Here is a 25,830-nt window from a genome sequence, read left to right as displayed (position 1 = left end):
TGCGGAGATGGGGCGGGCAGGTGGGCAGGAAGAGCAGCTGTTCAAGAAGAGGCTAGGCCTGGGCTCACAGCATGGCCAGGCGCTAGCCAGACCCACAGAAAAGAAACGCAGTAATTCAGTAGCTCCTCAGTAACTCAGGATGGAGCAGTGGCTGTTCTCGCGTGTGAGTGAGAGGCTACCTGAGCAGAGAAGCAGGGAAACCTCTAGAGTACATTCCAAAGACAGGAAACAGCACAGACAAAACAAGTGCCTGGGGTGTAGACAAAGATCTCTGTCTCAATCTATAAGGAGCCCTTACAGGTGACAAAAATGGGAGCAAGCTGCTTCAAAACTGGAAGAGAACGTATAGAATATGAACAGACATTCCATGGAAGAAGAACCAATGGATACAACATATAAAACAACGCTTGCACAAAGAAACAGGAGACCACCTTTTCTCTTGCTGTGGCAAGGTTAGACCACGCAGCCTGGCCCAGCCTAACTAGGAAGACGTGGGTACTGGAAAACAAGGTGCTCTACCGGTCAGAAAAACATTTTGCTGATGTATTTATCAATAGCCTTGGACATACTGGAACACTGTCCAAAGAAAGGACAAGTGAGCCTGTGCTCGCATCTGGTATCTCTGAGGGGCTCACAGGTTCCAGGCACAGCCCCTTCGCCGGGATCCTGCAGACTCATCCCTTCAGTGCTGAGCACAGCTGGGACTGCACCCACAGGACGGCTTTCTCAGGGAGCCCTGCTGACTGCCCTATACTACCTCCTACTTTACCTGAAATGCACCGCTTACTGAAGCTGCACTAAGGTATGGTATGAATATCCTGTCTGCAGCCATTACATCACCCCAGTTTGCAATCAGTTGAGGAGGAATCTCCCCCTCCCCACGGACTAACAAAACAATAAACAACAAAAACAACAGCACCCAACATGTTTCAAACTGCAGCTGACTGGTCTAGAAGAGTTATCCCTCCACAGCCTGGCTTTGTTACTAAACAGCCACCTGGCCCAATCAAATGTACCCCTGAGAGCCCCACATGTATCATGTTCAGCTGGACTACTGCCTACAACAGGGCAACTCACAAAGCCCAGGTCTCTGCCCAAAGGGTAAGCAGGCAGCCCAAGCCCAGATACCCCCATGAAGCTAAGCTGCAGAGGCTGTGAGGCAGGAAGGGGGTAAGCACACAGACATGCACCAAGCACCCCAGGCTTTGCTGATGTTGCCCCTGCTGCTGAAATATCTTAACCCAACCCATCTTTCACAATTCACCTGATACCACCTCTGCTGCAGTCCTAGAAGTATTCCCAAACTGTTCTACCTCATTCTTCTATAGGCACAGAGCCCGTGTCCCCAAGTGGCTCCATGTTCTCAGAGGTACTTTCCTAGAACCCAGCTCAGGCTACAGGAAGCAGCCCCTACCGACTCGTCCTGTTTGGCCTCGGCAGTGCCAGCACTTCCCCAGCATCAGCTCACGCGCACCTCTTGTTATTTACCACATTTCATCAAATCTATGTGTGGATAAGGTGCCATCCTGGTCATAGCAGATGTCCACGGAAGGTATTCCCACGGCTCCATCACGATTACCAGCTGGCTGACAGCAACTAGGGGACGCCACTGACTGAAAGACGCATCTCAATTTCAGAGAAGTCACAGGGTGGAATGTGTGCATCTTAAAATCGATGATGTTAGGACGTATCCACTCTATGGTTGAGAAAACAGCTTCCACGAGGCTACAAGTTGCTTGGGATCTCAGGGCCAGGAAAATGGAACAGGAACTCAGCTGCCTGCTTCTAATCACGCCTATAGCACAGCCTTTATCTCAGCCTCCTGACAGGGCTGGGGAATGAACTCTGGCATTGTGGACACTGACCCTGTCAATCTTCCACTGCCCTCGCAGCTGTGATGACCAGAGAACTGGGTCCCACAGCACCCTCAGGCAGGCCTTGAGTGCCCACAGTAGGTTAGTAGAGCTGTTCTCACACAGAAAAATTCCTGTCCATCCAGGCCAGCGCCAGTAACACATGGCCAAACACACATATATGTATGTGGGTGCCTCACATTTGTGAGGACAAAAAAAAAAAAAAAAAAAAAAAGCCACTACCCCCTCACCCCCCAGCCTTGTTTGGGCATGAGGAAATGCAGACAGGACAGTCTGTCCACTTCCTTCCTGGACCATGGCCTGTATAAACAAGTGGTCAGAAAGGGCCACTCAGCAGATGGGATAGGGGACACCAGGAGTCCTCAGACAGGGTCTGACCTTTGTCATTTCTCACCCAAAGGAAAGAGATGTGCACACAAAGACATCCACTGTAGTTTTATTTACAAGAGGTGTAAATATGGGACAACATCTCTCAGTGTCCAGTGACTGGGAAGGGGGGCAGACTACAGAGCACCCTGGGGTGAAAGGGCAGCAAGGAGGGGGTAGATGAGGCTTGCCCCAGGCTGCTGCAGAGACTTCAACACCACAAGGAACAGTGGCTGCTGGAGCTGTGGCCTGGAGGAAACACCCATTCCTCCTGCCTAGCCAGGATCTGCTCTTGGCCAACTTGCTCTTCATTTGCTTGTCCATGCACCCATGCATGCACACAGCACCCATGCACCCATGCATGAACACACTGATTCAACAAATGCTAGAACAGGTTATGTCCTGGACCTATTGCCCTGTCCCCAGAGTCTATGATTGCATGCTTTCTATGTAGTATCATTAGTACTATGAGGATATAAAGAGAGGTCAGGGAAACTTCCTCACAGAGACTCAAACTTACTTCCTCTTTTATGAAAAAACAAACAAAAAAAAATCAAAACTTTCATCAAAAGTTTGACAAAGCCAATGGGGTGAATGTGCTAGCACCTAGCTCTACCATTCCATTTTCATGGCTTCTCTTCTGAGCATCACTGTCGTAACTCAGGCTGTTGCACTCTGGGCTCCGCCTCAACATCAGCAAGTGCTGTCTCTTTGCAGCTCAGTCTTCTCTCCCTAACAGGACTGCTTCAGAGGGTTCTGTGGCACAGCTGCTTTTCCCTGCCCTCCTGGTGTGCACACCACAGTTTGATGGTGCTAGTGGGGAGAACTTCCCTTTCCCCAGTGTTTTAGCCATCTCTAGAGAAGTTTCCTCCAGTGGGGTCACCAGATTAAGGAGTAGAAATATATTTCTGGCTCTTAAAATCTAAGGCCAAACTAGTTTCCCAAGACCTCACACCAAGTTCTGCGTCTCCAGGAGCCTGGGCGGGTGGCGTTCTTTCCTGAGTGTCCCGAGCCTCAGCTCCACTTGGGACGGCATACCTGCCCCTCTTCCGTTGGGGCCAGGCCAGCAGCCACGCTCATGGCACCTGGTTCACTCACTCATCTCCGAGGATGCCTGGGTTCAGAGGTGAAAGCCCTTTGAAAATGCTCACAGACGAAAAGGACTGTTCTTCCATGGGTCCATGGGGACAGGCAGCCCATCTTGGTTCCATAAATGCAGTATTTTGGGGTTTGGCCATACCTTGAATGCCACAGAGGCATCACAACAATAAAAACTCTCCATATGGGGTCAATGGCTCCAAACAAGGCCTGATTTTCTAGAAGCTGACCTGCCCATGATGGGCACAGGGGAATGGATTCATATGAATCAACAGCCCGAGCCTGCTCAGTTCTCTCCAACACCCCCATGGTAACCTACAGGAACTGGATGTGATAATCAGGCCAGGCACCTCCCTGCCATGTGCCACCCAAGGAGCCAGCCTGCAAAAAGTGCCACCCTCCCTGTGCCCGAGCCTGTAGGAAGCAGGTGCCAGCATTTCTCTCAAGCACAGCCCTGCCTGTGGTCCAGGCAGAGCTGAGCAGCTCAGCTGGGAGCAAGAACTGTTCATGATTACCTTGGTTGGAGAGGATCGGCTGAGGCAGGGAAACCGAGGCGGGAGCTGCACAGGGAGGAGAGCTGCCGGGTCTGATGCAGGAAGCAGCTGGGAACCGGAAGTCTTCACCAACCTGAGAAAGAGAACTGAATTAGTCCAGGAGGTAAAAGGTATAGGAAAAACAGATCTGCTAAGGTTAGGGATGTACAGGAAAGAGCTCAACGTTCTTCCAACCAAAGGATGTTGAAAATGATCTCACAAACCACATGGAAAGTACCATTACCATAGCGCACATGAGGATCCAGTCTAAGGTTTCATAGATAGGGGGTAGGGGATAGGGCATGGGGCACTAATGATCAGAGATCCCCGAGGGATTCCACGGATCAGTTTCCCCAAGAAAAGCTCCATCCTTGGCTGGATCCCTGAAATGCTCACCCTCTTTTCTGTGTTATTCAGTTTGGACTTGACATCTTTGGCTTTCTGAATTGCCTTCAGCACTTCCACAGTGTCCAGTTCCTTCTCTGTGGTTGCGACACCATCTAGAGAGATCTAGAGAGTCCAGAAAATAGCTTACAATATGGAGACTGGCAAAGCATATTGGGAGAATGGTGGGATCCTGCTGAAGACTGGCCCCAAGAAAATACTGGGAACTAAGGGAGGCGCCTCACCACCACATTAAGTATTGAAGAAACCACCTTAGATGGCCCATGAAGATCCCACATTGCTTAACAGATCTTTAGGAGTCCCTCTCCACTAAGAGGGGCAGAAGCCTCTTGGGACTCAAGAGAAGGAAGTGAATGTACTGAGCTCCTACTTATAGGCAGAACTCAGAACTGTCAAAGAATAAGAAAAGAACTTTCTGGACAAGGGACTACAGGGGTAAAGATACACTAAATGAAAGAAGGCAGGAGTTCTGTTCTGGGTAAACGGGAAGAGCTGTAGACTGGCATGCAGGTAGAAAGGACACATGAAGGACACCCAAAGAGCCAGACAGGTGCAGATACTGTGGGGCCAGGAAGGCTTTCCAGCTCTGGAGTCAAAAAGGGAAGACAGCCTTTTCATCTGCCCTCCCCCTTTCCTCTTTTTTTCTTCCTTTTTCTTTTCTTTTTCTTCCTTTCTTTCTTTCTATCTTTCTCCATTTATTTACTCATTTACTTATCTATTTTAAGATAGTGTCTCACTCTGTCACCCAGGCTGGCCTTGAAATCACGGGTAACCCTCTTGCCTCAGATCTTGAGTTCTGGAATTACAGGCATAAGCAATCATCTCCAGCAAGAGATGACATCTTATAGTAACTATCTCAGGGTCGATATGGACAAAGTGACAGAGAATATGGTGAGGACAGAGAAGGCTAGAGAGAAATGCAAACAGAGTCTGGGGTGTCTTCTAGCCAGGGATCTGAAGAAAATGAGTTCTAGGGACTGAGAGAATGGGAATGGGGATAGAGCCTGCTGGAGGCTGAGGGAAAAAAGCACCCTAGGGTAAGGACCTGCTTGGCTAGCATGGTGCCACCTGTACAGTCAGAGCCTGTAGGCAGCATAGACTACCCAGTAAAGGAAAAAAAAATCTCAAGGCTTATAGTCAAGCACCAGAATTACTAGCTGCCCAAGAAACTGATAATTTCAGGCATCTTAGATAAATTAAATAAAATCCTACATATAATGTCAGGCATCTTATTCTAGGCCCCTTGCCTAAAATATCCAATGTTATTTTCATCATTGTTGCTGTTGTGTTTTGACACAGGGTTTCTCTGTGTAGCCCTAGCTGTCCTGGAACTTGCTTTGTAGATCAGGCTGGCCTTGAACTCACAGAGATCTGCCTGCCTCTGCCTCCTGAGTGCTGAGATTAAAGGTGTGAACAACCGCTGCCCAGATTGCAATGTAGTCTTTAAGAATTGAAAACAATCCTTCTGTGCCTCTGAAGCCCTCCTAGCCTGAAGGTCTGGCACAAGTGAAGCCTGCCAGGGAATAAGCAACTGATGAGAGAGGAGTAGAAACTACAGGGAGTATTCTCATAGGGAGCAGTGGACGTATAGACATGAAGAGCAGACACCCCTTGGAAGCAGACAAGGGCAGAGCGGACAGCCTTACCTTGTTCTACCTTTGCAGACAGACTGGATTTACCCTACCAGTCTCTCTGGGCTCTGCTACTGGTTCTGGCTTACCTCAGAGGCTCGTTCTCCAAACTGGGAAAGCACCTTGGTCCGGTAGTCAGGGATGATGCTCAAAGGGTTGTTCAGCAAGGACACATGCTCCAGACACGGCAGGTTGCCTATGCTCTTGATCTCATCCAACTGCAAGACATCAGTGCCATTTGGCCCTTTCTTCTAACACCTCAGCAACAGACTATATATTTGATGGCTGCTTTTGAGTGAACAGAATTCTATTGGTTTGCTTATCTTCAACAAGGTTCAGCAATCCTAGATCCCCAAGGTCCTCAGGAGTGGGGCTCACCTGATCAATCCGGTTGTTTCTGAGGTCCAGATTAACCAGGGAGTAGAGTTTGTGCAGACTGCTCAGACTCTTTAAGTAGTTGCCGGCCAGGTTTAGGGTTTTGACATTGCCCAGTTTAGTGTGCACGCCTTCCAGGCAGGAGAGCTTGTTGTAGGACAGGTCAAGATGCACAAGGTTGTATAGGTGCTGTAGTAGCAAAAGAAACAGGGTGGCAGTAGAGGTCAGTCCTCCAGAGAGGTCACTGTGCCCTTTAGACCAATGAACCAGTATATGAGGCAGCTTTGTAAGTCCTCTGACAACTATTGAGAAGGGAAGGCCCTTTTCCCTCTTTTCTATGCCATAACCTCCTGTATCCCATGTAGGCAGGTTAGGGGTGAACACTGAAAATCAGCCTGTCTATCATCATCACACTCGGTTTGCAAGCTCTCAGCTTTACTAACACTTGGGAGCTAGAGCAACAGTCGGTGCATCCCTGGAAGCCTATGCTTACCAGCCCTCTGGTACGAAGCTTCTTCAACCTTTGGACCCACCTGGAGAGCAAGTCCCTAGAGAGCTGTGTGCAGACATTACCTGCAGGTTGTCCACAACTAGTACTCCATTGTGACTCAGGTCCAGGTACTCAATCTTTGGGATCAGTTTCTTATGAGAGAAAAGAATATTCAGCATTACTCAAAGAGGCTGGACATACACAGTTCCTGCACCTGCTGACTGAACATGGATTTCCAGTCGGCAGTCTTTCTCCCTGACACCTCCCACCGTCCCATCAGCAGACATCCAAAAGAATCCACAATTTGGATAGAACAAGCTGCTTAAGTAATACAAATGGTACTTCCCAGAGAGGCAGGGGAGCATGTTCTTTTTTAACCCTGCCCACTACCACAGAGCACAAAAAGAATCACGCCATTATAATTGGTTTTTCAAGGCAGGGTTTCTCTGTCCTAGAACTCTCTCTGTAGACCAAGCCAGCCACAAACTCAGAGAGATATCCTTCTGCCTCTGGCTCCTGAGTATTTGGATTAAAGGCATGTGCTGATACCATCTAGCTAAGAATCACACTCTTTTTTTTTTTTTTTTAAAGATTTGTTTATTTTATGTATTTGAGTACATTGTAGCTGCCCTCAGACACACCAGAAGAGGGCATCAGATCTCATTACAGATGGTTGTGAGCCACCACGTGGTAGCTGGGAATTGAACTCAGGACCTCTGAAAGAGCAGTCAGTGCTCTTAACCTCTAAGCCATCTCTTCAGCCCAAGAATCACACTCTTAAAGGTCTTTGGAATGTCACTCTAACACAGGCACACCTGTATTCTAGGAAATGAGTTTTCTGCTATTTCTTAGGACTGAATAGTATCACTTACCATGGCTATATTAAATGTATGCATAGTTCATAATGCTTCACTTGATTTTATGAATCAACTCACTATTTTAAAATACCCTCATTTAAAAAATTTAAAACTACAAACAACATATAGAATACTGAATATAGATTTTTGGGGAATCCTTTAGAAAAAAGGTCAAATTATAATAGCCATTCCTAGGGTGTGAACAGTCTGAAAGCCTTGGGAGGTTGCTACAATCATACCACAGACTCGTCGATCCCAGAGATGCTGTTGTGGCTCAGGTCTAGAGTAGTCAGAGCTGCCCATGCTGGGATGATGGCGGTCACAGGCCCCTCAAGGGCTGTGCCTTCAGGCTCCCACTCATCAAATTCCGAGGCTTCAGGAACAAGAACTTCCTGCAAAGGAACATCTGTTGAGCGCACACGTGGGTCCTCACGCAACACTAAGCAGAACATGCTATAGTTGCAAAATTTAAGGAAGAGCTGGAGCATATTTAGCATGTGGAAATGAGCTTGCATTAACAGGGGTTTTGGTGTCTGTGTCTTTAAGCAGTTGTGAAATAACTGAAGGGCTTAGCATACCAGCAGCTTGAGTGTATTCTGGTCCTGTGACTTCAAGAATAAATGCTAGTCAAGCCCTCACGGGCTTCTGCTATAGAGTGATATCTTTCCTGGCTTAACTGGCAGAGACTGAAAAGCTAATTCATGATGTTGCCAGGCAACCATGCTTTCAGAATGGTGTCTACTGAAGACAGCAAATCCCTTAGCCATGACTTCACAGGGAGAGAATCATTGCTGAGAGTAACAACACAGAGCATGGATCACCAAAGGAGAGGGAGGCAGTTCTCCATGGTTTGACTTTTGATGTCTACAACATTTTCTTAGGGATCAGCCTGGGTTCCTTTAGCCATGAGGCAAGGAATACCTCCCAAGGGACAAGGCACCTACACTTCGCTCTCCCTACAGCTTCTTCCTTTCAGTCAGTGGCCTTAGGAGAAAGAATTTCCAATAAACCCAAAATTTGAGCAGATGTCTAAGTCATAAATTTGCTACTATGTACGGTCTCTATACTAAGGGAGGATTTTAACACTATGATGATGACACCCACAAATTGATAAAAGAAACTTCTGACATTAGCAGCTGGTTGTTACTCATGCCCAGACAAGGCCCAATCTTTTTCTTCCCAACCTCGGAGGATGAGAGACAAATGAGTGCTAAGTCAGGGCTGCTGGGCTCAGAGGAAAGACCATAAGGTTCACTAACAAAGGCTGTGCCCAGAGGCCAGGCTCCAGGCAGACACACAAAGGCAGATCTCACCTTCATTGAGGTTGTTGAGAATCTAACACTCATTGTGGCTAAGGTTGGCTTGGAGGTGACCAGCCCTCGGATATGCTTGGCATTGCAATGACTTATCTGGAACAAAGAACAGCTGTTTCAGAAATGGCATCTGGAAGCCTCAAAACCCCAGAAATTAGGCATTCCTTTGATAAGAGGTGACTCAAAACCTGGCCTCTTTCAGTGGCAGCTATGGTAGTGCACACATTTAATCCTAACAATCAGGAGGCAGAGGCAGGTAGTTCTCTGAGTTCTAGGCTAGCCTGGTCTACAGAGCAAATTCCAGGACAGCCAGGGCTACACAGAGAAATACTGTCTCAAACCAACCAACCAACCAACCAACCAACCAACCAACCAACCAACCTGGGTCTTTTTTATTTCCTGGTGTTACTTAACAAATTAACAGTTTTAAGCATCTAGTAAGAAAGGCATTTAGCTAGGCATAGTTTCAAACACTTCTGATCACAGCACTCAGAAACAGAGGCAGGAGGATCTCTGTGAGTTCAAGACCAGACTCATCTACACAGTGAGTTCCAGGACAGCCAGAGCTACACAATGAAACCCTGCCTCAAAAATGGACCCTCATGTTATGAGATACAAATTCCATTTCACTGGTTAAGGGACATCTTGGGTTGCCAAGTCACAAAGAAAATAGGACATAGGAATCAAAGCTGGAGAACAAGGGGGTTTCCTTCATAGTACTTGGAGCATCTCTTCTGCCTTCCCAACTGTCCCTCTGTCCTCAGTAAGAACAGGTCAATGGGAACAGGCCTCTGGAGTTCAAATTCAGTCTCCTGGCCAAAGCTCATCTTCCTAAGCCTCAGTTTCCTCGACTGTAAACTGAACAAAAGCATCTCTACTTCACAGAACAGCTGGGGAGACTTGGCCAAGTAAACATGGACAGAGGAGAGAAGGCTGAACATAAAACTAGCTCAGGAAACACATGGTTTAAAGCAGCTTTGGTGGTTCATTACTAACTCCCGTTCTTTTAAAAAATGATAACAAAATTAGTGTTAAGAACCAGCATTCAGTAGGAAGTAAGATAAGGCATTTCTTGTTAGTTGTGGGTACCCTAGAGGGCAAAGAGCCTTCAAGGCCCTTTGACTTGAAAACAAACAATTGGAATTGCCTCTCTCTGGCCTTTAGGATGATTTCTGTGACTTCTACCTGAATATCACTTGTCCCTGACTCTAGAGAGGCCAGAGGGACTCGGCTGCAGCCTCCTGCTTATCTAATACTTCCTGTGGCCTACAATAGGGATGGAGGTCTGCAACCAGCTGAGGACAGAAAAGGTTTCTTTAGAGGGGTTTGACTTTCTTGGATAGAATCTGCCAATCCATTGCCAAGTATGAAAGCAACACAGTGCCTTGCTATCACAACCATCCTACATACAGACAATAGGTACAAGATGCTGCTGTGCAGGGCCCAGCCCTGCCCGTTCGCCTGCAGCGTGGCCTTACCTCCACCTGGTGAAGAGACTTGAATATTGAAAGATCAAAGGGCAGGAGCTGCTCTTGAATATTGCTGGTCCCAAAAGGTCCTTCTGTGCCAGAAACCTGAGGCCACAGATGGATTTAAATTAGGGATGCTAATACCTTTTCCATCTGCACGTTTGGGTCACTGTGGCAGCAGCTGTCAAGCTCAAAAGTTTTGACCACTTCAACAGTATTGAGACAGTGGGCCATGATGCCCCCTGGTGCTCACAGGCAGAAGCACAGTATCAAGAACACTAGGCCCCTTTCATCTACTGAACACCCCAAGCCCTGGTCTCCTTCACACTCAGCTAGAACTGGGAGCCAAGTGACTCTCCACAGCTAAGCAGCTACATCTTTACCTTAAGGTACTTAAGGCGACAGGTGAAGTCCAGGATGTGTCCAAGGTCAGTCTTGGCATCACCGCTGGCACAAGTTGGCTTTCCCTGCTGCAGCTGTTGTGTGACAGCATAGAGCTGCAAGGGTCTGATGGCAAAGACCTCTCCGGCTCCTAGAAGCTGTTCTCCTGTAACAGTCAAACCCAAACGTAAGTCCAACCCCAGTCCCAGGAACCGTATAGCCAGGGCACTATGAGCACCAAGCCCACAGTCAATACACATGCAGCAAGCACCTATAACATGCACCCACCCACCACGAAAAGCTAGTCTTAAGTACATGAGCAGCCCTTTGGAGCTCGACTAGGCATAGGACAGTACTAGACACATGATGAGAAAGGAGGGGTGTGTTGTGGGAGTGGGGAGTCATCCAGAAGATTAGAGATCTAAGATACTGACTGAGCCAAGATAAGGCTGAGAAAGGCAGTGCTCTGGGTATCACAACTACACTGTACCCTCTAATATGCAGACACTAAGGTCATTTAAGATGTCAGCGTTTAGTCCTTAAGCTGCTTCTTCTATCAGGTTTCTGGGCCTCTGACCACTAGCATCCCACCCTTACCTCTACTTCAGGGAAGACAGTAAATGTTAAACGTGAGATCGTTGGCAGGGGTTGCTCACTACAAGCCAGCTACTGTTATTATGTTCTGTGGTAAGACTATGACCCAAGACTGACTTCTATTTACGGTTTGAACACTTCCAAGCAAGGACAAATCAGGTGCAAGATGGCAGCATGCCAGCCACCTTTCAACACCCCATGTGGCTTGGAAAGAGATCCTGAGACTTGGGTGAGTCCCAGACACTCACCTTACACAAGCCTGGCTATCTGAGTTTGATTCCCAGAACCTACATAAAGGTGGAAGGAGAGAACTGACTCTACCAAGTTGTCCTCTGACCTCCATATGTGTGTTGTGACACATGTGCCCACACACACACCCCATAATGATAATAAGACAAAATAACAATGTTAGTAAGTCTTAAGAATGAAGGCTTGTAGATCTTCACCTGCAGGGCAAGGAGGTGGGTAGACTTGGTTGGGGACCAGGGCCAGGGACTTGACACCTTCAAAGAGGCTGTACCTGGATAGGACCTAACAGATGAGTTCCGTGCTAACCTGAGCCTTCGGCTACCTACTAGATAAGGCAAACGGCCCCTAGCATTTCAAGGACCAATGGCTATGTACCTTTTTCAAAGAGTTCCTCAGCCAGTGCTGCAGTGATACCATTTACTTCCTGTGGAGAAAACAAGCCCTGTAGTTAGACATCTGCCTGCCCATCCCTGGATGCACACACACTGCTACCTACTCAGTCGGCTTCTGGAGGGCCAACGCTAGATCTTAGGAGTGTCCAATCTTTTGACACTGCAATGAGACACTGTGGCTTACAAAACTCACGCTTGAGAACTGTACAATCACAAGAACCATCTCATGATGTTCTGCGTGAGTGTTTTGTGTTGTGTTGTATCATGTCTATCTATCCTCAAGCAGCATGGCCCTGCAGGCAGCTAGCAGGACACAGAGGCTAGATGGGGAACAAGTTAGAGATGAAAGAAACCTAGAACAAAGCAAGGAGCTTTAAAACAGAACCAAGTATTTTCAGACATGGACATTGAAATGGTCTCCAAAGGCAGCCCAGCTCTGCAGAGGCATAGGTGGGTGTGCTGCACCCATGAGTCAGCAAAACTTGACTAATGCCAAGGGTTGGCTGAGGAGCCGCATCTCCCTAAATAGACTCTGGAGAAAGAAATTTCCACCTTCTCTTGTCAAATGTTTTTTGAAAAGAGTGGACACACCTTTTTCCTGTGAGACCCCTTCCAGATTCACAGCAGTACCACAAAGCCCCTGGGTTACTAGAAAGGTAGGTTTTTCAAATGATACAATGCTTTAAAGAGACATGGCAAGAACCAGTCTTTTCTCACATTAACAGCTGACATGCTAGGCTCTAACTCACAGCAGACAATGAACTTGGCAAGTTCTGGCTGGCTGACTTCTTCCACTGCCCTATAAGAGGACCTGTTTCTTTGCAACATGTTACACAGATAAGGAAACATAGAGGAGACCTTTAGGGACACCCCAATTTTATATATGGCTATAAATCAGTAATGCTATACCCCAGCACTCGATCTTGGTCCTTCCTGGACATAACCAGCTGCCGCTTCACTCAAACAAAGCATTGTGGACTGAGAGATGGCTCAGCAGTTAACAGCATGGGCTGCTACTCTTCTAGGGAACTTGGGTTTGGACCTATTTGGTGGCTCACAACCATTGGTTTTGAGCCAATTTTAGGCTCATATTACAATTTTAGGAATCTCTTCTAACCTCAAACACTAGACACAGGCATGGTATATATACATACATGCCAACAAAACACTCATACACACAAAATTCTAAAAATCTAAAACAAAACAATTGTGTGGTTTGTAGACCCCCCATCAAAACCTTTAGCCCCACCTCCCACAGGTAAAAAATGAAATTGGCAGATGGCAGTACACAGGTCTTCTTGTAAACAAGCCCAGATGGTGGGCACAAATAACCCTCACAGCTCACAGGAACACTGCTGTCATTAAGACATGGAATTTATGTATTTATAGAACTTTAAAAGCACCTAGCTGTAGGGAACAGAGTCCTGTTCCTGTTTTTCTTGGTACTTGTTGTGTCTTCTTCATAACCTTACAAATCATAACCACTCTCATAAAATACTGGGAACTGAACCGAGGGCCTCTATCACTGGGCTGCAGCAACCAGCCTTTTTGTGTTTTGAATCTCACTAAGTTACCTGGTTGGTTTCAAATTCGGAATCCTCAGCCTCAGCCTCTCAAGTAGCTGGGATAGATCAGAGCACTTCTAATGGTTGTTTATATACAGGAAGTGTTTCCTCTGGCCTAGTTTTCTTAACATACTGGAGTTTTGCATTTTTATGTTTAACCTCTAATTGTTTTACTTTGTAATTGCAAGAATCTCTTCTTCTACTCCAAGAATGTAAGAATATTTTCCTGACCTTTTATGATCTTTAAAAGTTGTGTCTATACAGTTTGCTTGAAATTCAGTTTATATATAACTGTTTCTCTGCCACCTCACCCCTCAGTGTACACAAATCCATCACAGCTGTGTTAGTATTGGGGCTACAGGTCAAATGTAAAAGACTAGCAGAGAATCAGGGTGCCAGCTAGCAGAGGCTACAGGCTCTAGGAAGCTTAATCTCAGTCTTACAACATCCTAAGCCCATCAGTTTCCCTGGCAGATGTGAGGATCTGAATTCAGCCTGAGAAAAGTTTGGACTGACCACAAACAAGTCTCCCATGCACTTCTGAAAACAATGCCCTCTGCTTCCTGCCCCCCTGTAGTCAGATCACTGACTGCTGAAATCCCCGGGCTGCTAGTATTACTTCCCTTACTCCCCAGGCCATTCATGCACTCCGCATCACAGGAAGCCTGCCTTGCTGCCCTGTCATTAATAAAGTCTCCCTCTCCTTGGCGTAACTGGTGTTGATTCAGACAGAACAGAGACAGACTCATGCTAAGGAGACAGGGCTGGAGCTCCCAGAAAACAGAGAGTTGCTATGAGGGGCCAAGAGCTAGCGCTTAATTTCTGAAGAATGTCAAAAGCAAACTGTAACACTCTCCCCACTCGGGACACAGGAAGAGCACACTGTTGCCCTTCCTACTTGGCTTCCTCAGATTGACGTAGAAACCCCTCAGCCTGCAAACCTAGACTGCTAGTCTCCTTTGGTCAAACTGCACCTGTGGGCAAAGGATTCCAGAGTCAAGACTTTCTCTAGTACAGAAAGAAACAGGGCAGGGGGCTCAGTGGCCCAAGCCCAGCTATGACCTCCCATGTAGGGTGGAGACCTAGAGTATTATATTTGTGCTGAAGGGACCTGAAGGGCTTTGGGGTGACACAAACTGTAAAACTGCAATATAACATGTGCTACAGACTTAATCAGCCATGACAGGAAGAGGATTGTGTGTTGTCAGTGTGCACTCTCGGGAGGAAAAGGCACTTTTGTGCTCTCTCTCTCTCTCTCTCTCTCTCTCTCTCTCTCTCTCTCTCTCTCTCTCACACACACACACACACACACACACACACACACACAAAACTTTAAAAAAAATCTGTTGTGCTGGGCCTTTCCATTGAACCCAGGGCCTTTCCCATTCTAGATAAGCATTCTACCTTAGCTACACCTCCCTTTTGGGCTTCAGATCAACACCATGTGTACTCAGAGGCTAGCTGCAAGTATATCCCCAAATATAACATGCCAATGCTCAATTAAAAACCCCTAGCCAGGGGCTGAAGAGATAACTCAGCAGTTAAGAGCAATGGCTACTCTTTCAGAGTTCAATTTCCAACAACCACATGGTGGCTCACAAGCATCAATAATGGGGTTTGATGCCCCCTTGTGGCACACAGGTGTACATGTGGATAGAGCACTCACGTAAAAGAAATAAGTAAAATTAAAACAACACCTAGCCAGGCCCATACACCTCTGCTTGACCCATGCTGTGTCTGTCAGTGGACATTGGCCAGGCATTAATCACAAGCCACCAAGGTTACCTCCCAGATGTGATTTGGATACACATGTTAAGGATTGATGGAGCTTGTCCAGCTTTTATTTTGTGTTAGTAGAAGTCAAGCACATTATATGTGACTCAACTCTAAGCAAAGATTGCCCACTGAAGGACTCTTACATAAACTTTAAAAGAGCCCCAAGACTAAAAGATTAAAACCCAAACACAGTGAACAGACTTGTTATCACCCTTAGCCTTTTCACCTAAAATAAATTATATAAAATGGATCTAAAGCCAGTAGTACCAAGATAGTTGACAGCCACATTTCAAATTAAAATAAAAATTTTTTTTGTTACAGCCAAGTGGCTTTAGTATAAGGAAATGATATAAATATTACTTGTGAAGGGAACTGAATCTCTTTTCCTACCAGAACAGCCCAGTATGGTGATACGTGACGAGCCCTGACCCTATGCCTCAGACATTTGCCGTGCAATCTCATGCAGGCGTCAAAAAGTCCCAGATTTTTATCATTTTCTACTCACAAAACAGATCAGGGTACAGACAAGTTAAATGGCTGACTTGGGGTTAACTTGAAATGAGCAGGTCTGGGAAACAAACTTGGCTCTGAAAGGTGTCCTAGCCAAGAATCCATGGATCGGATTCTACAGTCTAAAAACTTCTCTAGAGGTTCTGGGATGGGAATCTATCACTGTGAGTCTCGGAAGCCAAGAGTGCAGATATCCAGGAGCAGGAAACAAAGGTTACCCCATTCCTCTGGACTTTCATTTCAGAGTTGGCTGGGGAGAGAAAGGATGCTTTTTCCCTAGTCATTAAAATTCATACTTTGAAAGACTCAAGATGGACCCCCATATTTCATACCATACACAAACATGAACTTAAAATGGACCAAAGTCCTAAATGTGAAACAAAATTCATGAGAGAAAATATAAATTCCTGCAACACTCGTAGGCAGTGGCTTCTCAGACACAGTTCCCAAAGCACGTGACCCAAACCTACAAAAGGCGAACTTCGTCAACACCTAAAGTATGGGCACTTCACAGGACACTGTCAAGGGCTCAGTACTTAAGAAAACTATCACGTTATGGAAGCCAGGTATAGTGATACATGTTATCTCAGCACCTGGGAGGCTGAGGCAGGAGGGTAGTGAGTTTGAGGCTAGCTTGTTCTATAAGTTCTAAGCTAGCCTATGCTATACAAAGACCATGTCCTAAGAAACAACAACAGAATAAAGGGAAAGACTGTATGCACAGCTCATTCCTACTCCATGTTTGGAGTGTAAAAAGCCCTAAATTTGATCTGCAAGCCCAAAAAAAGGAGAAGAAAAAAAGAACAAAGGGTTAAAAAAAAAAAACTTCATGGAACAAGATGAGTTATTTGATATCACACTTCTGATAAAGTTCTAGCATCCAGAATACATAAAGAACTCAAAACAAACCACCACCAACAAACCCCTAGAGTTACAAGGACATGGAATTAGATCCATTTCTCAAAGGTACAGATGGCAAATAAGAATATAAAAAATCTCAACCTCATTAGTCATGGTGCAACTGCAAGCCAAAGCCTCGATCAAACTACATCACCCCTACCCTGATGTATAGGCTAAGACAACCCAAGTGCCAGTCCAAGTAAGAATTGGGAGACTGGGACCCACGAACTGTGACTGAGAATGTAAAAGAGCAGCAACTCTGGTGCTTCCTCAAAAAATCAAATTGTTCTAACTCACCTCCCTCCCCTGGGTATACACCCAGTAGTATGAAACATACACTTACACAAGACCTTAGGCAGTAGTCTCCTCCAGGTTCCTTTATCAGTTTCATTTTGTGGTCATTCATGGTCAACTACAGCTTCAAATTATTAAATGGAAAATGCCAGAAATGTAGAATTCATAAGTTTTAAATTGGCACTATTCTGAGTAGCATGAACCTCCAGCTGTCCAACTGTGATTCCTGGACACGAGTCAGCCCTTGTCCAGCACATTTACTCAATATACTCATCACATACTAGCCATTAGCAGCCACCTTGGCCACCACAGTATTGAGATGTGTGTAAGTAACTCTTACTTGGTTTTAGAATAGTCTGTACAAGCAGAAGTAGTGATGCAGGAATTCAGATATGCCAAAGACAAGTCTTAAAGTGAACCCTTTAGAGAAACAATGAAAAGTTTGTAATTTGACAAGAAGATAAATTAGTTCTTAAGATCTACATTAAAAATAAATCTTGTGAAGAGGAAAATTCTAAAGAGGGAATTCCTACTAGTTTTGTTATAATACTTTAAACTGTAAAAGCTACAGTTAGAATACATGATAAGTACCATCCTAAGTTAGAAAAACAATGGATTTGCATATGAGTAAAAGTAAAGATTTGTATATGCATAGGTAGGGCTCAGTGTTAGCCTAGGTTTTAGCTCTTTACTGAGGGCTTTGTAATGTATTCATCACCTTACATAAGGGGATGGTGAATGAATAACACAATATGGTGTGGCATTCCTTCCTTGCCCACAGGGGGCATGCTCTCAAACCCACAGATGTTCAAAACTACACAGTTCATATACTGCCTTCTTTCCTACAAACACGCACAATAAAGTCTGATCTAAAGTAGAGCCAACATTAATAATCTAAATAAAATTATTAAAATAATGTTGTAATAAAAATTTTGTAATGTGGTCTCTCAAAGCATCTTTTTCTTTTACCATCCATTTACAGGAAGCACTTCTTGGCTCTATTTTGGCACATCTGAATGGCCAGCAGTGTGGCTGGGCTTTGGACTATTTTCACGGTCAGTTACCTGGACACAGCACTGTGATACTGTACCATGTGACCTGACAACTGAGATGGCTACTAAGTGATGTATGTCCCGTGTGAAACACCAGAGAAGGGGCCGAATCCTGTGAATGATTTACCACACCACACAGAATGGGACATACTCTCAAACTCATGAAGAATGAAACTTCTGAAGTCTACATTTAACATTTTCAAGCCATAGTTGCCAACAAACAACAGAAAGCATGAAATTAAAAGCCACAGATAAAAAGGTGCTTCTGGATGTATAACTAAAGAATATATTAGTCATAAAAGGACTAAAAGTTTAATGCTACAACATGAGTCAACCCTGGAAATAAATTAAGTTGCTACATTCGGATGAACTTATCTGAACTACTGGGAACGAGCAAACAAAAGACAGAAAGCAAGGCAGTGACTCCCAGGGGTAGGGAAAGGAAGGAACAGTTACCGCTCCTAGATTCAGCTTGGGTTAAGTGTTCTGGAGTTAAGACAGTTGGTGTTCATTTCACAACTCTGTGAATCAACTAAAAACAACTGAATTGTGTCCTGAGGGTAAACTTTACAGTACGAATGATCTCAATCTAAAAGTAACTCCCTAAACAAAAAGAAAACAGCAGCAACAACACAAAAAAGTCAGGTATGGAGCTGGGCATGAGTTCCCAGGAAAGCCAGAGCTACACAGAGATACCCTTCTCGAAACAAACAAAACAAAACAAAAAACCCCAAAGGCCAGGTATGTCAGCATATACTGTAATTGCAGTTCTCAGGAGGAAGAATGATCACTGCAAGTTCAAGGCCACTCTGGGCTACAGAGCAAATCTTATGCCAACTATGTCTATTTATTGAGAGCCTGTCTTAACAAAGTAAAATGAAAATGGTTCACACCATGGCCAAAAAGAGATTTCTGTGTTCATCTGCCTCATCCAGTATCTGCACACATTAGATAACACATTAGGACCAACTCTGAGGAAGATACTAAGACAAAGATTCCCTAGAGAGCCCCCACCTGCAAAAAAAGCTGACAGTGCTATTACACTGTGTGGGTTCAAATTTAAATTTCAGTGGAGAGCTAACCCCTGTGCTTTTCAACTGGATGATTTTATCCTGCCCCTCCCACCTACCCCCACAAGACGGGCACTGTCTCCTCTAAAGAGTAGATCATAGCTGATGGAACCAGGAAGGAAAATGGCTTCAGGTGGACAGAGGCCAAGTGCCACTAAACAGCGCAGGTTAGTCCCTCACAGCTCAGAATGACAGCAGTGCCATGACTGAGAAACTCCCCCCGAATTAATCTAATGACAGCTTAGTTCCTCTTAAGATCCTCAGATTTATATAACCGATGTATGTTTGACATTAGTAATGTCAAGTATGTCTAAACTGCTGGGGGGGGGGTTACTTCAAATCAGAATCACAAGTTAGGCTGGCTCCAGACTGTAGCAGGGAAGTCCAACTAAAAAGAACATTCCAGGCCTTTTCCAGCTCAGAGTTGGGCAGACCTGAGGCAGCCAGGAAAATCTCTCCCCAAAGACACAACCTTAAGCAACAAACCAGACGTTCAAAGAGATGCTTATCGGATGTTTATCAGGTTTCATTCTTGTGTGGAGATGGGAAGTTCTGTGATGTTTATTTAACTGACTCACATAGCAAGGGAGAATTCCTCTAACACAAAGAAATAGAAAAAAATAAAACCATTTACAACAGGAGCTGGTATACAACCACATCTAACTGTGCCTGGTCCTTTCCAGCTTAGTGGCAGGCCACAGGCCACATCAGCAAAGCCCAAATCTCCATGCTCAATTTAGTACTCCAAATAAAGCCCATGAGTCTTACTTTGAAATTTCAAAAAAGATTTATTTTAAAGAAGGTACTTCCTATAAGGCCATCTTCATCATTTAAGGGGAAAATGATTAAATATTAAATGTTATCACTGCTACATGTAGTTTTGCATAGACAATGGCACCTATGTGACCCTTTTTCTTTTCTTTTTAAAGATTTGTTTGTTTGTTTGTTTATTATAAGTACACTGTAGTTGTCTTCAGACACATCAGAAGAGGGCATCAGATTTCATTACAGATGGTTGTAAACCACCATGTGGTTGCTGGGAATTGACCTCAGGACCTCTGGAAGAGCAGTCAGTGCTCTTAACTGCTGAGCCATCTCTCCAGCCCTTGGCCCTTTTTCTTATAAAATTCTAGTCTATACACTGTTTTACAACCTGTCCTTTTGTGGGTTGAGGTGGAGAGGGGGTTGAGATAGTGTCACTGTGTAGCCTGAGCTGGCTTAGAACTTTCTATGTAGACCAGGTTGGCCCTGAACAAAGATCCACCTGCCTCTGCCTACCCAGTGCAAGGATCAAAGGTGTGTGCCTGCACAGCTAAGACTTGTTCTTACATATTTATTTTCCCATAATAGTGAGACCTCAGCTATACCAACAATATAATGTCCAGTTGTAGGACTAACCACGTTTTTGTTGTTCTGTTTGTTTGACTGAAAACAAGATTCTCATTAAGTGGCCCTGGCAAATCTCAAACTTAAAGAGATTTGCCTGCTTTTACCTGCTGGGATAATGGGTATATGTTACTATGCCCAGCCTTGTTTGGATCTTCAAGACAAGTCTTGATGTGTAGCCCAAGCTGGCTTTGAACTACATACAGCCTGGAAAATGCTGGAACTGTAGATGTGTCCCATCATACCTAACTTGGCTTGATTTTTTTTTTTTAAAAAGAAGTTTCTTCCCAGTGTTCTCTGTATTGTCTTCAGTATCTTGCTCCAAATCTTGACATGACTACCTTTGCTCATGTATCTTTTTATAGTTGCCCTCTTTCCCTAGAATAAACTCTCAGAAGTAAATTGCTCGTGGCTTTTGATATTTTTGTTTCACACTGCTTGCTAAACTTTCCTTCCTAAGGTCTGACAACTAAATTATTATTATTAATTTTACTTCCTATCATCTTTGAGACATGGTCTTGCTCTGTAGCTCTGGACAGTCACAGACTGACGAAACTTCTGCTCAGCATGATTTACTCTGTCAGCAGCGGCACACCTTCTCTACCCAGCAGGGAGAGCAGGGTCTATGATGCCTTCTCCTATACAAGGAACGTGTGTGCCTTCAGCTTCAGTTCACCGCCGGCGGGGATGTTTACCATGAGTCTCAGGATGGCAATTTTTAAATCAAGAATCACTAAGGCTGAAGAAATGGCTCAGCAGTTAAGAGTACATATCCAAATTCAGTTCCCTAGGTGTCCTGTACCCACCTGTACCTCGAACTCCATGGAACCCAACATTCTCTTCTGGTGAGTATGGTATAGACCCGACATGTACATACCTCACGCATAAATAAAATGATCTTAAAAGTAGAACAGAATGAATACCTTCATTGTTGGTGCTGAGTCTGAGCTCACATGGCAACGATAAGTATATGCCAGGGTTACACAAGTCTAACCCACGCTCACCCATCTGGGGGAAATCTACCTTAAAAACCACGGGCTATTTTTGCAAAGGAAAGTGTCCTGTAGTAGAAGAAAATACATGGCCAGTCCAATTTAACAAAACCCAGCAACAAAAATGTGGCTCTGTACCATCTGATCCTAACCCTCTTACCATCTAACCTCAGGACCAGGGTCCACTCTGTGTCTCCTCAAAGACAAGCTCTACGGCTTGAGCTCTGGTGGTGGTGGGTTCATAGGCAATGCAGAGAGACCAAAAGGAACTTACATAGAGGTGAAAATGCAAGAAGTGGGCCAGAATTCTGGGAGCCACATCAGGGAAGGTCGCCAGGAGAGTCTGGAGGTACACCTCCAGGTCTTTCTCCCTCTTCACTACCAAGCTTCTTGAGTTCTTTCCAATTATCTTTTTGGGTGGAAGTAGAGCTTTGTCAATTTTCCTCTCTGCAACAAGCTGAAAGAGAACACACGCACATCAACCACAGACCAAGAAGTTCTGTGTCTCTGTAAGATCCAGGCCGGCAATTTCAATCCTGTTGGAAGCAGGACCAGGATTAGTGCTCCAACTAATGCACCTGGGATCTGGTCTCTTCAAATCCAAGTAGTACTGGAAATACTAATATAATTCCAAGTGAGATATGCCATCTCTAGTCTTTGGGGATATTCAGAAAAGTAGTGCTTATGGCCCCTGAAGTTTAGAAATCAAAGGACTTTATGTTGTGTCTTTAAGACATTCTCACTGTGAATGAAAAAAGCAAAGGGAAAACACAATATCAATCTGTTATGAGATAATAAAAATGTGTTTTGTGGGATAAATTCAAACCTGTACCCTCCTCAGGAGACTTATATTCAAGGTGTATGGCAATTTTAAAATCAAAATTTAGATATACTATCCATAGGCTGTCTCATATTAGGGCTAAACTCCTAGGACCAACCAGTTCTTTTGCCAGCTTCATCAAGGAACTGGTTTACTACAGTAATAGAGCTCATGAGATGGTTCATCTGGTAAAGTGCATCTTCCTCTTACCTAAACACACACACACACACTTAGTATTTTTTTTTTATAAGACAGGGTTCTGATCTGGGAAACTCGATCTGTAGACTAGGCTGGCCTTAAACTCACAGAGATTCACATGCCTTTGCCTCCTGCTTCCTAAGTGCTGGGATTAAAGGTGTGCACTATTACCCCTGGCCATAAATAAATGTTTTTAAAACTCACAAACAATAGACATGGAGGCAGTTTTGCCCTAAAAATAACGTGCGGCACAATGGAGACTTGGTCCATAAGCCTCACATCCCTGAGATAAAGGTTCCCAGCTCTTCAGGTTACCTTTTCATGTAGTTCATAAAAATCACTGTAACGGTGTTTAATCGTCCACGTATGGTTGCCATCAGTAATCTGTATGACATAAACCTAAAAGGAAAAATGATTTTTTGAGACAAGAGAACCCCAACCCACAGAGCTGCAAGGTACTCAGTCCCCATTCTTCAAAGAGCCAGAGTCAGGTAGCCTTCTACACCCACTGTGTGCCCAGCCTTCCTCCACCTCCTCTATAGCCTGTGAGGTCTGGAGAAAAGCTTTGGCTTCCATTATTAGGAAGGAATGGTAAAGTGACTAGCTAACACACCTACTTTTTTTTTTTTAACCTCCTATCTCTGTATAACTCCAAACCCAAGTTGTGTTGTAGGCCAGGCTGCCCCTTTCAAGGGAGGCAGAGCAGAGCCCAGTATGGCAGGACCAGTGTCCCTGCTATACATCTTTTTAGGAACCCTGACTCCACCCTAGAAGCAAGTCTTCAGTCAACTTCTTCCACTGGCTGTGGTTTTGACTTCTGCCGTACCACCATGCTTCCAGGGGCAACAGTGGTTCAGTCAGCCTTAACAGAAGGCAATATAATTCTGGTGGTTAAGAAAACCTGGGTTCAGAATCTGGCTATCCCATTTCCTGGGTGTGGCTTATGTGCCACTTATGTAAGTCATTGGAAACCTAAATTCCTCCATTTTAAAACCTGGTGGGCGTAAGGACCAAGTAAAGCAATTAAGTGTAAAAGGATTCGTGCAGGCCAGACACTAAACGAAAGATAGGTATGTTGGTAACATCCAATGCATCACACCCAGTGACAAATGACGACGGTCAGCTAGGATCACCACCTTGCTCCTGACAGTAAGGGGGAAGGACAAAGCCTCGAATAGGAAGGGCCTCTACTGATTGCAGCTAGTCATAGGTGAGTGACCTCATCCCTTAACTAGATCAAGCCCCACGGTCCTAGCTTCCTTATCTCTGCCTGGGGCACGAAGGAGGTTAGTGGAAACAGTCAACTGGGCTGATTCCTCCGACCCCCAGGAGCAGCCATTTCTCAACAGTGGCAGCCTGTTGCTCTAAAGTGAGCCACTAGTCGGAATTCCACTGTGATGGCTTCTCTTCCTTGAGGGGGCTTGGGGGGGGCTAGATAGAGAAGTAGCCCTCGGGATCCGGTATTAGGGTGGGAGCCTATGCGGTGAGGCAAAAGCAGGCCTAAGGCCCTCACCTCTGTCCACCCTCCTGGGAACAAAGGACAAGGAGACAGGGAGGTGCTCGATGAGCCCCCACTACAGAACAAGTTTTTACTTGGCAGCCTGCCCACGAGGCTCACAGGCCTAGTATCCAACCCTATCCAGATCCAAAAGGTTTCTAATGCCCTCACCATAACTACATTCCTTTTTTGTCGAGTTTTCCTCGTAGCCTACAAGGATACGTTAGAAGCTCGCTGTCCCTCGTTCCTAAGACATGAAGTCCCCTAAGGTTTGCAGGCCCTGGACTTCAGCCGAGAGGTAACTTCTCTTTTCTGCACGGCTGGGCTCCATTCCTTTCTCACCAGACCCCGAGGGCCCATTTTTCCAAACACCCCCCCACACACACACACACACTTCGCAGGGCTGATCTGGACTGCGACTGGTGTTTGGTTGGTGGGGGTGGAGAACAGAGTCCGTCGTCTCTCCTTCACCACCTGAGGATCTCCGGCCCTTTCCCTTGGCCCCATCTACCAGAGACCACCCCTTCCGAATCCCCTTCCTCCCAGACTCCCGATCAAGGTCTTAGGCTGGCATCCTTCGACGCCTGGAGGATCTAGAGGGACTCCATTTCATCATCCCCCCTCCTCCCCACCCTTTGATTCCTCCAACACAAGTCTCCTTTTCTGGCCGCGCACCCTTTCCCCCACCCCCACCCCGCGCCCCGCCTAGAACCTCCTCCAGAACCTATGCGATCCAGCCCTTTCCTCCGAATCCCCCATTTCTAGGGCTCCCTCATCGCAATCGCAGAACCTTTCACCCACTCACTCATCGAATGTGCGACCCAGACCCCCCCCCCTCTTCAAAGCCCCCGACTTGAACTCCGGATTTCAGGCGCTATGCCCGTTTTGGATGCCCGCGTCCCCCCCCAGCACACCGTGTACGTGTCCACTAGCTCAGAACCAACGACGCGCGCCTCCTTTGCAGGCTCGGCCTCTCGCTCAGGGCCGAAGCTGAGTGTCGCAGCCGCCATGTTGCTGGCTCCACCGCTGCCGACGCCCGGCGCAGAGTGGCAGCAGCAGGGGGCGGGGTCAGCGTCCCACCGCCCCCCGGCCCCCGCTGCCCCCCGCCCGCGCCAGCGCCGCCATCTTGGCCCCTCTGCCTTTTGCGTCCTCGCCCCGCCTCTCGCCCGTAATTGACAGTAGAGCCAGTGGCACGCATGCGCAACTCCCGCGCGCAGTCTTACCTAATTTGCTTTTCGTATACCTGTGCAGCTTCTGTCTTCTCGAGCAGTTGAGGTTACTATCCGCTGGGTCCACAGCAGTGAAGGGCAGAGGCCAGAGGCTTTCTGAACTCTCCGAAGTCAGTCTGCCTTCGCCTGGCCTTCGTTTCCAGAGGGGACATTAATAGAGTCTCGCCTGGCTGTTAGGCTCATTCCCGTGTAGCAAGAGCAAAATGAAGAAGATAAGACTTAGATAAGACTAGACTTAGAGCTGGAGCAAGGACCAGAGTGAGACTCTCTGACACTCAGTTTGTTGTTAACGTGTACTGGTGGAGAATTGATTGTGGTGATTCTGCAGTGCTCAGCACCCACCCGCTTTCCCTCAGCAATGTGCTAGGTGCCACACTGGTGTGTTCAGGTAGAATGTATATGAAGTAGACATGAACGTGGAAGGAAGGCTTATGTGTTGTCCATCTGGTTACCCAGATGACATCTGCAAAAGCTCAAGCTGAGGAGGAGACAGACTGGGCTGGACACAAGAGC

General features: G+C 46.0%; 1 protein-coding gene across 2 annotated transcripts in view; it reads right to left on the bottom strand.

Moving 5' to 3' along the window:
* Positions 1 to 25,205, bottom strand: part of NISCH (nischarin) — a 35,605-nt gene extending 10,400 nt beyond the window's left edge. The window contains exons 1-14 of one of the 2 annotated variants that reach the window (XM_080926279.1): positions 25,003 to 25,205; positions 22,906 to 22,989; positions 21,847 to 22,029; positions 12,011 to 12,059; positions 10,795 to 10,958; positions 10,421 to 10,516; positions 8,943 to 9,038; positions 7,869 to 8,021; positions 6,856 to 6,924; positions 6,286 to 6,471; positions 5,997 to 6,125; positions 4,268 to 4,381; positions 3,854 to 3,965; positions 7 to 3,354 (exon numbers count right to left, since the gene is read on the bottom strand). In XM_080926279.1, coding sequence (XP_080782405.1) covers positions 3,335 to 3,354; positions 3,854 to 3,965; positions 4,268 to 4,381; positions 5,997 to 6,125; positions 6,286 to 6,471; positions 6,856 to 6,924; positions 7,869 to 8,021; positions 8,943 to 9,038; positions 10,421 to 10,516; positions 10,795 to 10,958; positions 12,011 to 12,059; positions 21,847 to 22,029; positions 22,906 to 22,989; positions 25,003 to 25,098 — 1,551 coding nt within the window. In that variant the 5' untranslated portion in view covers positions 25,099 to 25,205 and the 3' untranslated portion in view covers positions 7 to 3,334. Of the gene's footprint in view, positions 1 to 6; positions 3,355 to 3,853; positions 3,966 to 4,267; positions 4,382 to 5,996; positions 6,126 to 6,285; positions 6,472 to 6,855; positions 6,925 to 7,868; positions 8,022 to 8,942; positions 9,039 to 10,420; positions 10,517 to 10,794; positions 10,959 to 12,010; positions 12,060 to 21,846; positions 22,030 to 22,905; positions 22,990 to 25,002 lie in introns of those variants that run through there. The other variant, XM_080926278.1, reaches the window with a different exon arrangement.
* Positions 25,206 to 25,830: the final 625 nt, after the last annotated feature.

This window comes from Micromys minutus (assembly GCF_963924665.1).
Source record: "Micromys minutus genome assembly, chromosome: 12".
NCBI classification, from domain to species: domain Eukaryota; kingdom Metazoa; phylum Chordata; class Mammalia; order Rodentia; family Muridae; genus Micromys; species Micromys minutus.
The sequence above is the reverse complement of the archived record's forward strand: the minus strand, read 5'-3'. Positions and strand labels throughout refer to the sequence as shown.